The sequence below is a fragment of the Ambystoma mexicanum genome, chromosome 12, assembly GCF_040938575.1.
Source record: "Ambystoma mexicanum isolate Mex_15411 chromosome 12, UKY_AmexF1_1, whole genome shotgun sequence".
NCBI classification, from domain to species: Eukaryota; Metazoa; Chordata; class Amphibia; order Caudata; family Ambystomatidae; genus Ambystoma; species Ambystoma mexicanum.
This window is the reverse complement of record NC_090936.1, coordinates 933,649,410-933,666,780: the sequence shown is the minus strand read 5'-3', so window position 1 is coordinate 933,666,780 and position 17,371 is coordinate 933,649,410. Positions and strand designations below refer to the sequence as shown.

The 17,371-nt window shown below is 43.1% G+C and overlaps 1 protein-coding gene across 2 annotated transcripts in view; it reads right to left on the bottom strand.

Annotated features, from left to right (window-relative positions):
* LOC138514123 (protein NEDD1-like) overlaps positions 1–17,371 on the bottom strand; it is a 1,022,049-nt gene that overhangs the window by 782,011 nt on the left and 222,667 nt on the right. For both annotated transcript variants that reach the window (XM_069629422.1, XM_069629421.1), the window contains exon 3: positions 3,784–3,878. In XM_069629422.1, coding sequence (XP_069485523.1) covers positions 3,784–3,878 — 95 coding nt within the window. The remainder of the gene's footprint in view (positions 1–3,783; positions 3,879–17,371) is intronic.

Genomic DNA, 17,371 nt, shown 5'->3' with positions numbered 1-17,371 from the left:
CATTTTTACCTAGCTTAAGAGTGTTATAAGCACAAAACTTTTGATCACATATTAAAGTACTCATTTGATCTCTTCTTGCCCACAGCCACCGCTCACTGGAAAGCCCAGCCCATCATTGTTTTCACCCGGGGAGAGGCACTGGTCTTCCTCCCGAGTGAGTACACTAAACTAACAGTACTAGTCAAAAAAGCTGAATCATGTTTGAGAACAAATCTTTACAATCCACTCTTGCACATTTTACCATACAGGTTGATCCCGGTTGTTGCTACATACACAGGAATGAGGTTAGTTTTACTTTTTCCTTGAGAGTTACCTATGAAATCTCTCGTTTGACATAGAAGTCTAATTAGGTTATCCTTCCCTTTTGTAGGAATTAATGAACAACTTTGAAACTTTAACACATCCCGCCCTGAAGAAGGATGGTTGCGTAATCCGAAACGCGTTGGTACACATGGTTGTGTTTAGGAGATTCTGAGCAGAAATAATTGTACTGCCCAGAAGGACAATTGAGTTAGAGTGGCTACTTTGTTGTACTTGGCCACATAATTCCATGTTTAAATGTGCTACTTCACGAATAATATTCTGAGAACATTTGGGTCCTTTGGAGGACTATGATTCAGCTCAGAATATTGTCATTGTTTGAGATTATGTGAATGTATAACTATTTTAGTTTCTAATGATTTCCACGCTATGAGTTAATAGTGTGGGTGCAATATTTGAATGCGCTTTTTGGTGAAATTGACTAACTTACATATAAAAATACTTTATCTGTCTATAAACTGTTTTGTCTCAGCTTTGTGGTGCTTCTCTGTAGACAAGCAGATAGACAGATGCTTCATATACCTCGTTCATCATATGAATAGCTTATGAACACAGTGAAGGCTTGTTGGATTGTAATTTAATTGATAGTGGGGTCTCTCGTGATTTAAGACTTCTCCTGGCTGGAGTTGGATGGGGCTCACAAGATACTTAAAATAACCTTGGGGACTTGTTTTCCCATCAGGAGTGCAGCATAGGGCTATCAGCTGGCAGCAGCTGGTGTGTGTCTGGCGTTTCATGTTTTAGGGATCTCGAGTGGCCTTGAGAATCTCCCTGCTGCACCTGAAATTGTGTATGTACTACCTGAATTTGAATAACCATATTCGAGCGAAAGGACCTTAATATACACATCTTGACACCGTTGTGCCTTCCACCATATACTTTGTTCTAATAGTCCAAAGATCCCATGATCTCTGAAGTGACTACCTTAATCTGGCAATCAACGGGAGGAAGAATCTCCTTAAATACTTTGAGTTACCCAAAACCAGTAGTGCAGAACCGGAAGGAAGAAACCTCACCCCTAAACCTTTCACAGACATGCTGGGGATAGGGTATCGGCCAAAAGAGTCTGGCCAAAACTGGGAGCTCCAGGTGTTAGTAGCAGACTGGGGCCCAAACACAAGAAGTTTGGTTTTTCCCCATTGAGCTTCAACCAATTAGCAGAGGGAGGCTCATTAGTGTCAGAATCCAACCAAAGCTCCAGCTGAGTGTCATCAGCGTAAGTGTAAAAGTGAACCCCAGACTCCAAGATAAGATCTGCCATTGGGTGTAAATATAGACTTAAAGTGGAAAAAGAGCTGATCATTGCGGCACTCCACATAGAAGAAAGGAGGGAGAAGAGCGACAATCCTAGAAAGAGACAGGCATGAGTCCACTACACAAGAAATGAGGCAAACCAGGCCAGAGGTACCCCTGTAATGCCTGCCTGCTCCAACTGGGTCAGGGGAATGCCATAATGCACTATATCAATGGCCGCAGAGAGATTGCGAAGAATCTATCAACACTCGGACCACTCCACAGTCCTTAAGCAGAGCTACATCATTCAAAAGAGCGATCATGAGAGACTCCGTAACCATCAGGAACCTAAAACCCGATTGGTACATATGCAAGCAATTGATGGCATCCAAACGCAGCAAATATATAGGCTGGAATAATTATCCACTACAGGTGGAACAAGATCGTTTTTTAAAAGAGGGGCAACCAACGCATGTTTCCGGGAAGTTGGAATAGCCCCTGAGAAGAACAAGTGTTGAAGGGCTGCTGTAAACACAGATGGCTTTTGGGGGAAGAGCCTTAAGAACATGAAGAGGAACTGTGTCTAGGGGAAATGAGGATTTGGTTCACAGCCCTGGAGACAGTAACGTCATCCATAGGCCGGTTTAGTAGGAGGACTAGTCTTCAGGTCAGTCAAACAGGATGGCTGATTCTGGTCAATGATGACTTGCGGATACGACTAATCTTATCCGAAAAGAAAAGACATCAATAGCTTCACACTGCGCATGTGAATCTGGAGCGTTGTCTTTCATCATCTGAGGCAGAGATGAGAGTTCTTTTGCAACTTTGAAAAGCTTCCATGAACAGCACGTCGTCTCAGTAATCCAGATAACACAGATATTGGATTTTTCCATAACAATCATCTTATGTTAGTGTAATACTGCATGTTTGTAAGCTATGTGGGCGTCTGGGTCGTAAATGGTCCGCCATCTCCGCTACAAGCAGTGCCAGCTTTGTTTACAGGCTTGCAGCTTACCAGTGAAACAAGGTGCAGTATAAACAAGATTATATGGCAGAGTATTGTGCAGTGGCCACATGTACAGGTCATACACCATACCCAGTGTGTAATTTGAACATTGAGGGGATAAAATACAAGAAAGGGAATTGCAATATGCCAGGCACAGATGGAATTTTATGTACTAATACTTGGCCTTGGGCATGACTAGAGGCTAAACCCCAGGCACAGCCTGAATAGGGGATCCATATCTTGTGGGTATGGCAGTCCATCCTCTGGGTACAGATGGACAAGTAGTGTGGAAGATCCAAATGCAATACCCACATGGAATAGCCATAGCCCATAGTCTGCTTGTATTGAAAGCAGATTGTAGGCACAGGACATTGCTCAAACCCATACCCAGTGGATCCAGAGAGGATGGGTAGCATCAATAGGCCACTGCAGTAGGACATGCCTGGAGTGCAAACGTTGTGGCCACTAATCTGATGTATACTGCGCTCAGGAACACAGTACACACAGGGAAGGACTGCAGGCCAAGCCCTTTGTGCATTTGTACTGAACTTAATGCATGGTTGCAAGGCATTACTTGCATGCAGTACGCATGAGCAATGAATATGTTTGTCAACTAGAAGGTCATGGTGGATTGTCATACGAATCTTTGTACATGATGTCATTTGTGATATATATGCAGGACATAAGCAGTACATGGCAGGAGACAATTATAGTTGCTTTGCTAATGGACTGGGTGGGGTTGTCCGGAAGAGAATGGTAATCCTATTCTCAATTGGATCTGAGGAACACTGGGACGCAGAAGCAGCAGAGTAATGTACAAAAATTATTAAACAGCTACTCGACCCCACTCCTGAGGAAACTAGTAATGTGTCCATGGTGGGAGATGCACAGTAGGGGTGAAGGGTTACTTCTCCCTCCAGCAGACATGATCCTGCTACTGATTTCCAATTAAGGAGTTGCAGGAAATTCCATGAACAGAGCTAGAGGAGGATTCCCTCCCAACCTTCCTCCTCCACTATATAAGTGTGCTGTAATATTTCCATCAACCATATCTCAGAAGTATGACAAGTGACAATGTGCTATGCTATCGCCAGATAGGGTCAAAGGTTAGAGACAGGTGCAAAATGTGTTGATATATTCATATATATTCCTCTAATACAAATGTTCCTAGTCAAAAGATGGACACAAAATGTACAAAAAACACAAACAATGCAATTACTTACCCCTGCAGCAAGGTCGAAAAGTGGAAAGAAAATCGACTTCCCGGCTGAAATTACAATTTTATCACCACTGCCAGCTGCACTTGCCAGAAAATCATCTGAATTAAAAGTTATGGAAGACAATTATCATATTTTTCTGCAGACTCCCAAAATTAGGCAATTGTTACTAACTGTCCCAAAATAGTTTGGTAATCCCCTGCAGTAAAAATGTGACCACCACACCAACTTCCTTGAAAGGATTGTAGGAGAAGTGTGAGAAGAGGACGCAGTGAAGCTAAAAGCTCGGTAGAGGTTCAGAGAGTGATGAAAGCAGAGCGACTGAAGGAAAGTCCAAAATGTAACTCCTATAAGAACAGTCACAGAAGAACTTTTTCTGTTTTGTTGTGTTGGTTAGAATTGACATTGTTAAGCTGGATTTCTAAACTGGATTTCAAACCTGGTGGGCAGAAGTTTAGGAGGCCACCTTCGGTTTAGTGAAACAGGGGAACCTTTGGACAAGCCCGACCACTCTAGGTAGCTTGGCAGGCCGTCAAGAGTAAGTCTCAGGAGGGGTGAGTGATTGGAAGGCCACAATGTGCACACCCAGCAACAAACCACAAGTTACTCTTAGACAAGTGTATATGAAAAATATCTATACATTTATTGTCGGACTGACCAATAGACGCAAGTAACTTAGCAATGGGAAAATAGTTCTCACACAAATCCATATATATATATATATATATATATATATATATATATATATATATACACACACACATTACATTTCTTATTGCACTATAGTGGTCAAATTTAGCCACAACCTGTAAAGGGAGGGTGGATTTAACACAGTTATAGCATCAGGGAATTCTTCGGAGTTCGTTCTTAACTGTCCAGTTCAGCGCTAAAAAGAGTGGAGCTTTGTCCTCAACAGTACAGTAGTGCATAAAACGCACACTCGCGCAGGTGAAACAAAATCGTGTCTTCTTGGGAGGGCTGCAGCAAGTCAAGAAGGGGCTTGAGGCGGTGAAGAATTGGTTCCCACTATTCGAGTAGGCCCTGCCCTTGGTGGCAAAGTGGTTTTCGAATGGTGAGAATAGCTAGGGAGCAGAAGCTAACCCAGCCAAGTTCGAATACCTTTTAAGGGCTACTCGTGCATAAAATCAGTTGTGCCACAGGGCCAATGGTAAGTGATGCAAGTACTCACTGACCCTCGGCACAGTCTGGACCAAATTTTGCCAGTTTAGTCAAGGCTGCTAGTAGGTTCGAGTCCAGCAGTTTTGCAGCGCTCCGGTTCTCAGCGGCTGCAGGGGAGAACGATCGTCCGCGACAGGACAGTTGCCTTTTCTCAGCTTCCTAAGGAGGTATTGTTAGGCAGAATCATATGCAGTGCCCTTTGGGAACACCACACACAATTAAGACTACAAGTGACAGTACAAATGCACCTTTGGTACAAGCCTGTACTACACAGTAAAGTGATAGCGATGGCTGAGCAGCCAGACTCATCAAGAGTAAAGTGAGCAGTATCAATAGTTACACAAAGGACAGCAATTACTATGGTTCAAACAAACACTGACTCAAGGTTTCTGAGTGAAAGAATATACATTTATTTACACATCAGTTATAGAACATTTCACTATTATCAAGCAGTTGAAAAATCAAAATCTTAATACACTACACCACACCCAATAGTTTCTGCACAAGTTAAGCTCAAAATGAAGTGTGAGCAAAATGGCACTCCAATAATTTAAAAGGAAGGTAAAGACAAAGTTAGACAAAGGTTGCGCAGCATCAACAAGTAAGCAGGGCAATCTAGAAAAAGTAACTACAGTGAGGAAATCAAATCAAGAGGCCTGGTCCAAAGTCAATTGACCAAAGTCTTTGCAGAGGATCACACAGTTCAGAGTAATTTGCAGTTAAAGAGTTCAGAACGAAGTTGGTCGGACTAAAAGTTACTTTAAAGAATAGAGAAGGACAAGCCCTCGGATTGGCAAAAGATTTCAAACACTTTTACCACGGTCGGACGGAACGAACAACCGCATTTGAACAGTACCTAAATGGAAAGAAGGTTGTCGCTGAGGCGGACGTTCTTGGCAGGTACTACAGGCTCACGGTTCCTGAAGCGACTGTCGGACTGACATGAAGTGGGAAGACTGGAGGGTCCTGCACTGCCCAGGGAAGAAACCAGCAGCAGAGCAAAGCAACGAATAAAAGGTGCGCTCCTTAAAGCCCAAGCAGGGTCCGGTCCTCTTGGCTATCTGGTTCACTGTAGCTATGCACAGCAAATTCGACCAGAGGAGGGAAGCTGGCTTGCAGTTTGGCGAACTAGTTGGTCCCACCAGCTCAAGGGGAGAAGATTCCTTGCAGATCTTCCCTGTCGAAGTTTGGAGATTCGGACTCGCAACAGGGCTTCCCCGGGAGGTTCAGTCATGGTGGAGGTCCTCTTCTGTCAGCTGCTCTTCCGTTCTCTCGATCTAGTGGCGACTTTGTCTTCTCAGTCCCAGAGACCTGCTTTTTATGCAGTTTTCCCCCATTCACACAGCCTGGCTGTCCATCATACAGCAGGGTGGCTGTCCCGACGGGACAGTCACCACATCCAATCACACAGAGTGTGACTTGGGTCTCCAAGGAGACCCTGTGCAGGGAGTCTCAAACCCTGCCCTCACATCCTGTCCCCCTCAGACATTCAGGCGCCTAAGGAGGGCTTCTGTGCAGAAGCCCGGCAGAAGCCCGGCGAACAAAGGAACCAAACCTGGTTTGGCGCATAGAGTAAAACACGAGAAAGACTTTTACAAAAAGAAATGGCGAATAAACCCAGCCGGAACCAAATAAAAGTAATTATGGTCCAGCGGGTTTAAGTTCCAGGCTACTAGAATAGCCTTAAACAGTACCAAGGCTATTTAAATAGACTGTGGTAGGAAAAATAGGTTAGATACCACTGCCACCAGCCAAATCTTAATGAAAAGGGAACGAAATAATGTTCCATGAGAAACAGACAAAAATGGATAACTATTAACCCTTTCCAGAACTCTATATAGTTTGTACTGGGTCTGTGGATTTAAAAAGACTAATAAAGTCAATGGCAACTTTACATGTTCTGGGAGACAGTCAGTCCCAGAAAATGGAGTTTAAAGTAGGAAGTCTGAAAAAGAACCATGTGTCACTGCACTGAAGGTGCTGTGTAACACACGGTAAAAAGATGATGCCTATGGAGGAGTTAAGGCTCCACAGTCTATGAACACAAAAATGTTAAAGGCACACAGCAAAACACATGCAAGTGAGAAAAAAGGCTCACACTCTTATTTTTTTTTTATTTTGGTACAGCTAAATTCAATCAACTTTTCAAAATTAGATATACATAACCATCAAATAAGAAAAACAATTTAAATTACACTTTCATTTCACAATCGGTTACATTTCACATAGGATACTTGGAGACAGGAAAAGGAGCAATGTTAAAAGAAGATAAAATGGAATAAGTAAAAAGGGTAAAAAATATAGATAAAAGCAGGAACTCAGCCAGGGGATCAAGACAGATGTAAACAGCTAAAAAGCATTTTAGAACTGACTGCACATTTATCATTTTTACTGACTCAGTTCTACTTGGTAATTAAGTTATTTCAGTCGGTAAGATTTTTTCCAAAAATTGTACCAGGGATTTTATGACAGCAAACCTGGGACTGTTTAATAAAAAGCTCCACGTCTCAATTTCGTTCCTTTCCATATGAAAATTTAACAAATTAGAAAAATATTTATTTCTGATGTTCTTCAATTTAGGACATGATACTACCAAGTGTTGCAAAGTTTCTCTTACAAAATGAAGCTCACAAAATCGACAATAGTTTAAATTGGGGGAAAGAATTTGACGCCTCACTAACTGCTCTCTCGTAGGCCATAAGTTTAGCCTTATACGCAAAAATTGCTATCTAATTTTTGCTGAAGGGCACTTTAAAAGGTAATTCGCCACTTGACCCAATTTCTTATTACCAAAGATTCGGATGTCAAAGTCTTTATAATTAGTGCAGAGTTCAAAATTTTGAATCCAGGCCCATTGATAAAAACGTTTTTTGGCACTTATTGGGCTATCAAGTAAGAACTGTAGAGAAATATTGGCTTCCACAAGAATTTTAAGAACAAAAGTTCGCCATGTCGTCGGAAAAGTTAAATCGGAAGAGATCAAATAACGAGCAACTGTGCTCAAAATATTGTTATTTGTCACACCCAATAAACATTTGCGAAAGAAAACGCACATTCTCCATTTTATTCTACTAGCTAGTGAATTTATACCCATTTCAAAACGTAAAATGGGCATGGGCACACAATTTGATAAATGTAGCACCTTTTTCCAAAAAGCAGCTTCTAGCTTGTCCCATGGTTGATCGTTTGAATAGAGTTTTGATTCAATGCCATATAATAGGCTGGCAATCACTTTTTGTTCATAAAACAAATAGGTGCTTTAAGGTGAATTTGCCATATCTGAAAACCAGTATCTTAGCTTGTGACACCAAGGATAGTAATTTCGACTGCAACATGGTCAAATGTTTGGGGTCGCCAATAGTATTCTGAATAAACAGACCTAAATATTTATATTCAGAAACTATGCACAAGGGTTCCAATTGGAGATTCCAAGCAACATTTTGAGCCATGAATTTCCCCTTTGGCCTACATATCATTATTTGTGATTTTTCCAAATTTATGATTAAATGATTTTTCGCAGCATACTCTGCAAGTGCAGTTAACATGTTCTGGAGGCCCCTAGGCGTTTGCGATATTAAAACCAGATCATCAGCGTAGAGTAACCATGGTATACGCTGATGGCCCAATTGAGGCGCATCTGATATGATGCGCTGAAAAACGTTGCCTATGTCAGAAATAAACAAATTAAATAAGAATGAAGCCAGAATGCACCCCTGTTTGAGTCCCAAGAATTTAGTGAAAGATGCTGATAGACTTTCCTTTGAAGGTGCTTTAACTCGCATAGTAGTTTCGGAATGTAGTTGAATAATTAAGGATAACAAAGTAGAAGGACAACCAAGTGAATGTAATTTATGAAATAACAAATTTCGATTAATAGAGTCAAAAGCAGAACGAAAATCAATGAAGGCAAAATATAAGGATTGATTTCAATCTGCATATTGGGACTTGAGCATATTTAATGAGATCATGTTAGGTAAGGTGCCAAGGCCGGAAACAAAGCCCGATTGTAAAGGATCCATTTTTGAACATTTCTTCGACCAATTTTTCAATTCTCTAAGAATTAAACGTGAATACATTTTAGCTGGCACATCAAGAAGAGAGATGGGCCGATAGCTGGCAGGATTGGCTCGATCCCCCTTCTTATAAATTGGGATAACAATAGCCTGCTTCCATGATATTGGAATGCTCTGTGAGGCATTGATAGACTCAAACAGGAGATACAAAATATCTGCCCAAATGTCCGGGAATTGTTTGAGATGGATATTAGCCAAGCCATCAGGGCCAGGGGCTCTAGAATTGCTTGCCTGTTTTATAAAATACAGTATGTCATCTCTGTCAAATACCAAATGAAACAGCAGTAGGACAACTAAATTGACTAAATCCCCAATAGGAGGAGGCTCGTCAAATAGAGCTGAAAAGTGCTGGATCCACATAGACACCGTCACATCATTTGCTTGGACAGCCACCTGATGCCCCGCTGTAGATTGGTTAATAATAGACCAAGATTGAGCTGAATTCTTTGCAGCTAAAACCTTTAGCATAGAGTAAAAATCGGATTGATATAGTTTTGCCCTCATGCCCCTAATCCAATTCCTGTACTTGTTCTGATTTGGGATAAAACAAGAGCACGCATGTCTGATGGTAACTTAAGGGAAGCTCTCCTATCTGCTCGCATTGAGGCTTTTTTTTACTCTAATTTCCTGGTCAGGCAAATGAAGATAAGGTGTCTGTTTCTGTTTATGAAGAGAAGAGTTTGGTTGCAACATTTGCATTAAGTCATGGTAAACAACATCACCCAGAAAAGAGCTCCCTTTTCGTTTAATCAATTTTGCTTGATAGTGATCTCTAAAGGCTATGAATGATTTTTCCGACCATTTCAATCTGTTCCTCGCAGGATTAACTTTAATGGGATCTAATATAATTGAAGATTCCAAATTTCATGTAACAGATTTTGAGGAGCACATCATATTTAAAATATTATGATCGCTAGCTTCTGTATCAGTTATTTCAAATGCTGTGATATTATTCAAGAAACATGCATTTACATACATAAAATCAATAGTACCTTGACTTCGACCACGGTGCCAAGTGGCTCTGGGTGGCATATCATGCGGAAAAGTTCCATTTAGCATAAATAGATCACGAGATTGAACCAAACTCGTCCACTTTTGTATGCAAAGTTTTTCAGAATTACATGGAGGACTCAGATAATGCAAGTTTAAATCACCAGCCAATAAAATAAAATCAGTGACACCCTCGAGCACGACTATATCTAGGGCCTTGGTCACAGAATTTAGAAAACCATTATCAATTTCCAGGGGGTTCCAATAAACATTTATCACAGCACATGAGAAATTGTTACCCATGGTTTTTGACATTTGTAAAAAAGCGTTAGGATAGGACCATGCTTCAATTTTTAGCAAAGAGGATTGCTTCACCGCAGTTAGCAGTCTCGAAGTGGGACGCCCCCGGCCACCCTTTTCAGCTGGATTCAAAAGCACATCATAGTTATTCCAAGATGGTACAGAGGTAAACCAAGTTTCTTGCAACAGGATGACATCACGACCCAAAAGCTGAGCATTATTATAGTTTAGCAGATGCGCATGTCCTCTTGAATTCCAACAAACAAAGACCAAAGAGCAAACTGTGAGATTGTGAAGCTAGCATTGGTTACTCTTGGAGTCACACAAACAAGTATGTGGGGTCACAGCCTGTGATTTGTTTAATGATTGAATACAAGGAGAAACCTCAGGATGAATTGAAGACGAGTTCGATGTCTCTGACATAGTGTGAAGCAAAAAACCCAGATTAGAGAGTTGTTGTTTAACGGCCCAGATAGAGTTTGCCACAAGTTGCGAGTTTATCCAGATATTTACAGATGAGCAATTGCCCTTGTTGATAAATTCCAGAGCTCGATGTCTATCGAGCCGATGTCATCTAATGCAGGAATTTCACTAAAGATTGCGAGAACGGAGGCACGATTTAGCTTATACTGTTTGGCTGGAGCAGGCATACAAGTAAGCGTTAGAGCATGAATCGCTGGTCGTTTTGGGCCGCCACTCAGGTTTAGATTTTTGTGGCGGAGGCACAGCTTTAGGCATGTGCAAGGGTACACTAGCAAAATAAGTTTTCACAAAGCCAGCATTTTCAAAAAACTTGTTCAAGGACGTGTGAATCAATTTTTCTATGGGCCTCATTCCGAGTATGGCGGTAAGGGATAGCGGCCACCGCTAACGAGAGCGGTGGCGGTAATCCCTTACCGCCATACTCCGAGTTCCCTTAGCGCCATGGTGCTTTTAACACCTGCTTTTAGCAGGCGTTAAATACCATGGCGCTAAGGGACCTTGATGTTAATTACGCCACCGTAATTTACGGTGGCGTAATTGACGCCTTCCCCACTCCCATTATGCCCTATGGGGCAAGAATGGGAATGGGGAAGGGTAAATGGGGATTGGGGAATTACCGCCCCGCCAACCTTGGAATGGGGCGGTAATTCCGCCAACCACCAAGGCGCTGCCGGTCCGGGTACGGCGTCAACCAAGGCGTTAATAGCGCCATTGGTTAGCGCCGTACTCGGAATGAGGCCCAATGTCTTTGGTAGTATTATTTTCAGCCACAGTGCCAATAGCCATGGACTGTACAGACATTTGAGAAGTGCTTCGAGATAGAGGTGCATTGATAACTTTTAGAGGCGCATTTTGCAAGTGTTGCACTGGACAAGTCTGTACAGTAGTTTGAGGAGCAACAGCATTTGCGAAAAGTGGAAATTTTTGCACATGCTGCGGAACAGGAGAATCTTTTAAGGGCAGAGACTGAGGCGGCGCAAAGATCAACTTTTTGATAGTGGAGTTGGATGTCATGTAATCATCAATAGCTTTTCTTAGATTTTTTAGTCGTATATCATTATCTGCAAGGCCCTTAGACAAATCTGCTTTATGTGCCAAATCATTTGTTGTCTGATTCAAGAGTGTGTTTTTGGACATATCAGTCGCCACTCTTATTAAATCATTTAGCGGGCTATGCTCCACTGGCACTGACAAAACCCTCTCTTTCCGGTTCAGAGACTGCATAGCATATTTTTTTGCAACTAATTTTGCTGCAGCAATCGTAGTAGCGGCAGGTATAGATAGATTTTTAACAAATACCTTGGTTTGCATACCGCACTTGGTCACAGATTTGATGTTTTTGGATTTTTTGACAAGCGGGGGCTTTTTAAAAACCCCTTTAGTGTTGTCACATGAATTTAGTTTGCCATCGAATAAGGGATAAATTGGTTTCATTGATTTTATTTGCCAAACTGGAGAAGAGTTATGTCCCACACTCATAAGATCTATAATGGGGTTAGGAAAACACGGAATGGTATGGTATTCTTTTAAAGGAGTGGTCGACAAAGGAGAGGTCTGAGAAGCTATGGACCTCCTGATTTTAGAAAGGCCATAAGGTGAACTCAAACTTTCTAGTTTGTTGGCAAATGTAAGATGGTCTGCCAAAACTTGATTCAGTTGGTTGGAGTGTAGATCAGCCTTTGTGGCTAGGACCTCAAACAGTTTGGCTAAAGCCAAAATCGCTGTGTTCATCGATGTCAAGGCTATTCCAGCTTGAACACTGTGTGCTTCTGTTGGGCCCAAGTCAGGATTACCATGAAAATTTACTTTAGTAGGGGCACTGAAAGACAAATTTGCTACGGAATTCGCAGCACTGATGTTAGTAAATAGAATGGGAGAATTAGACAGATTGTCAGAAAGTGTGTGCGTGGAGAAAGTGTCGTTTAAATTAAGATCTATTACCGGCATGTCACTGGAGATTGCACTTTTTGAATTTGAATTTCTAATGGAAATAGCGTGCTTATCTGGCATTACAGTAGAAGGAACAGCAATTCCGGTTAGTATATTTTTTAGCAAAATACTATCAGACAAAGATACATTTTCATTTGCAAAGGAAACAATTTCTGAGGTCACAAGGCCGGATTTTACCATGTCTTCTTTTTTGTCATTCACCAAAAGATTCCTGGAGGAAAGTCCATTTTGTGAGTCTTTTTGTGGCACAAAGGAACTTTGGACTTCTTGACCGCATGCTGCTAGTTTGATGTTTTCATTTTCAGTATCCACGGATGAAGCCGCACTTTGATTACTACAAAAGGGTTGAATATCCATGCCGAGAAGAATTTCGGCTCTTGTTTTCCCTTTTATATTTAAATTGCCTGCTCGAGGTGTAGAACTCAGGCGAGGTGACTTTTCACCATTGGAATAGTGAGATGCTATAATAGGGGACATCCCTGTTTTTAAGGTAGAAATGGCTCGCTTCATATTTTTTTTTTTCTTTTTTTTTTCAATCACCCACAAAACGATAGAGTAAAAACGTAATTGTGGCAAATTAATACAAAGAAAAGTAAAAGAAGGGATAATAACGCCACCCGCGACAAAGCAGGACTTCTGGGACTTGCTGGGTGCGCGCGCAGCAGCCCTTATGTAGGTCCCGCCTCTGAAATGAGGAGCAGAGCCTATAAAAACAGAAAAAAGTATCAGTGAAGTGATACTATATAAGTGTATCTCCTAAGTACACAATCCATTAGCAGCGTTCACCTTCTGGGCGTCGGAGTCTGGGAGAAACAGAAGAAATGCAAATTGAAGAGAGCACAACAGATGAGTCTCCCGCGGCAAAGCGGGACTTCTGGGACTTGCTGGGTGCGCGTGCAGCAGCCCTTATGTAGGTCCCGCCTCTGAAATGAGGAGCAGAGCCTTCTGGGCGTCGGAGTCCGGGAGAAACAGAAGAAATGCAAATTGAAGAGAGCACAACAGACGAGTCTCCCGCGGCAAAGTGGGACTTCTGGGACTTGCTGGGTGCGCGCCCTCGCGGCTCACACTCTTACCAGGTGAAAAAAATAAATCCTAGAAATCCAGCAAAGCTGCTGAGGGACTCAGCAGGTAAGGGAAATTAGCCATTCTGGAGAATTCTCCTTAACACGTATGAAGAAAATCCTGGTGCAGCAGGCTTCAGGGCACAGGAGAGCAGAACAGCAAGGGATCTACAGCAACCGTATCCAAAAGGTAGTGAGACAGTAATCACAGATGTGGGCACTCTCCTAATTCAGGACCCAGAGGAGCTACGCCTGTGAAATATGGCGGGAGAATGCACAGGATCACAAGCAACCGATGTCCCAAGTCTCAGGTTTGCACTCGAGGCGGCAGCAGTTCTGCAGGATAACCTAATGTATAGCTGGACAGTTCACTGGATGGCCCAGGAGCACTTCCGAAGGGGACGTCTGGTGGGTAAGGAAGCAGGGGCACAGAGTAGTGTTCCCCCTACTCCAAAAGGGCAAAGCACCTTGGCAGGCAGAATTGCATGCAGTACCCTCTCGGAACACCACACACAATTAGGACTACATGTGTAAGCAAAAACCAACCTTTGGTATAAGTCTGTACCACACACTTTTGGTAGCAAGCTGAGCAGCCAGGCTCATCTCAAGAGGGAATGTGAGCAGTAGGAGAAGGTATCACAATCACAGTGATTCAAGTAGACACTTACACACAAGGTTTCTTGGTAAAAAATACTTAGGCCCTCATTACAACCCAGGCGTTAAGGGGTTAACGGCGCCATAAATGGTGGCGGCACCGTTAATCCCTTAACGCCTGATTACGAGGTCCCTTTGCGGGTGGCACTTTAACGCCTGCTTTTAGCAATTTGCGGCACCGTACTTAGCGCCTTCCCCATTCCCATTGAGCCCTATGGGCCAAAAAAGGGAATGGGGAAGGGCCATGGTGGCATGGGGAATTAGCACCCCGCCAACCTCGGAATGGGGCGGTAATTCCCCATTCCGCCATGGCGGAGTCGGTAAGTTACCGGCATGGACCATGGTGCTATTAGCAACATGGTCCAACGCCTGGGTCGTAATGAGGGCCCCAAACATTTATTTACAGAATCATTTAGAAAACATTCACTAGTAGAAATCAACTCAATATTAAACACCAATACACTACAGTACAAAACTCTTACTTGTAGGGACAGTTGAAGCTCCCCTGAAAAAGGAGCCAAATGGCACTTCACTTATTTTAAATAGGAATAAAAAGGCAGAAGTTTGTACAATGGGTTAGAAAACACTTATTTTAGATAATGCAAAGGTTCAATGTATCAGGAGGGTCAATTCAATTGGCCAGGCCAAAGTCAATAGTCTAGTGTTCTTGGATAAGACAGCACAGTTCTGGTACAGATGGAGAAGTCTGTATAAAGATTTTTATAAGTAGTTTAGATGAAAACAAATAATATGCTGGGTCACAAGCTGATTAGGCCTGCAAGTTGGGAAACGTTCACAAACTTTCACCGCGAGAGTTAGGATCTCTCAACCGGATGGCACAGTACCTTAAAGTGAACCAAAAAAGATGTAGCTGAAGACGTTGGTTCCTGGCAGTTCCTGCAGATCTTGCTGTTCCTGAGCCTCAGTCGTGGGGACAAGAGGGAGGACTTTGGGGGACTCCTGCACTGCGTGGGATCGTTGTCGAGGCAAACAAAATGGAGTCACTGTGGTTCAATAGCCGTTGCTTCAACAAACTGTTTCCCTCTCCCTGGCTAAACTTTAATCAGCATTGAGAATGGTATCCAGGTGTCTTCTTAGCCAATTGGTCCCACCAACTCAAAGTAAGAAACCGTCCTTGAAGGAGCTTCTCTGTCGAATGGAGATCTGGCAATTTGGAGGTGCAGCAGGGCTTCACCGGGCAAACCAACGGTCAGGTGGTTGCAGCAGCCGTCCTCTTCCAGCTCGTCTTCGGTTCTTTTGTTGCAGTGGTCGACTGTCTTAAACAGTTTTCTCCCATTCATTCCAGCCTAGCTGTCACTCACCCACCAGGGTGGCTGTCCTTGCCGGACAGTCAGCCAGCCAATTATGCCAGGGCGCATTTGGGTCTCCTAGGAGACCAAGCACAGGGAGTTTCGGGCACCTCCCTCACTTCCTGCCCACCCCAGACACTCGGATGTCATGGGCGGACTTCAGGACTGAAGCCCGCCAAAGGCTCAAGAACAAAGGGACCAAACTTGGTTTGGTGCGCAGAGTTAAACACCAGAAAGACCTTACCACAAAGAAACAGCAAATAAAGATGACTAGAGTCTGTTTTTACAGAAGGGTCTTGGGCGCCATATTGAAATACATGGTCAGCCCCAATTTTTAGCTACCCGTGTTCGCGGTCGGGAAAAATCATGGTAGTTTGTTATAAACCACTGCCACCAGCCATTTCAATAGGAAAGGGTTGCTTTTGACAGCTACAAGAGTGTTTAGACATAGGGGAAACTAGTTAAACCCCCCAGCACTCTATAGGAAGATAGTGTGTGCTGGGTCTATGAATTTAAAAAGACTAGTAAAGTCAATTTACCTTTACATTCTCTGGGGAACAGTAGTTCATCCCAGAGAAGGTATTTAAACCTTGGGAAGTCCAAATGACCCCCCCTGTGCCACTGCACTAAAGGTGCTGTGTGACAACAATAAAAACATGATGCCTATGGAGTTAACAAAAACTCCATGACCAAATAACACAAGAGTAGAACACATCAAAATACATGAGAGAGGGGGAAAAAAGGCTTAGACTCTCTCCAGGGAAAGCAACAAGTCCTCAAAATCCAGTAAGGCTGCTGGGAGTCTCTAAGATGAAGGGAATAAGCACATTTCTGAGAATTCTCCCTAACAGCAGGCCTTCTTGATCGAAGGAGAAAGAAGGGACAGCAGAGGGCAAAAGGTGCCAAAACCTTCCAAAGCATCTCCAGCGGTTTCACAAATCCGTTTCTTTGTGCAGGGGGCTTAGCTCTTTCTGTAGTTCAGTGAGAACTCAGGTGAACGACCTGGAATGGATGCAGAGTCACCTCTCTTATCCAAGATTAGCTTCGTGCCAAAATCTAGGAAGATCTGCTCTCTTGCAGGCATCCCAGTCGTGGGCCAATCACAGGCAACAGTGGTCTCAGTCATTCAGGCACTCTAGACATCCTGGCACCAGTAGTGTGGATTGGGACAAGGCAGTTCCAACCCGCTTCCTGGGCGCACACACACACGTGACAGGCAGAAGCCTGCGAAAGATTGGTGTTCACGGGAGGCTGCATAACCAAATAAGGAAAACCCGGGTTACTCGACCTGGGTCAAGGCAAAGGACAAAATGGCCATGGGACAGAACAAAAGACTTTGTGGCTTGCCCCTTTTCGTACCTGGTCACAGTCTTGAAGCAAACGCAGTAAACGCGATACGATTCAGTAAACAAACTGCTGCCATCAGTTCATCCCAGGCACACTCGTACAGTCACCAAAAAATCCTTCAAGGGTGTCTAGGGCCATAAAACAAAAAAGGGACCCCAACTCATGGTACTGGAAGGGACATTGTGCACTGTTAAAAAGTTACCAAGAAATGGAAACATAGTCAAAGGCTAAGTGAAACTGTTTCCCA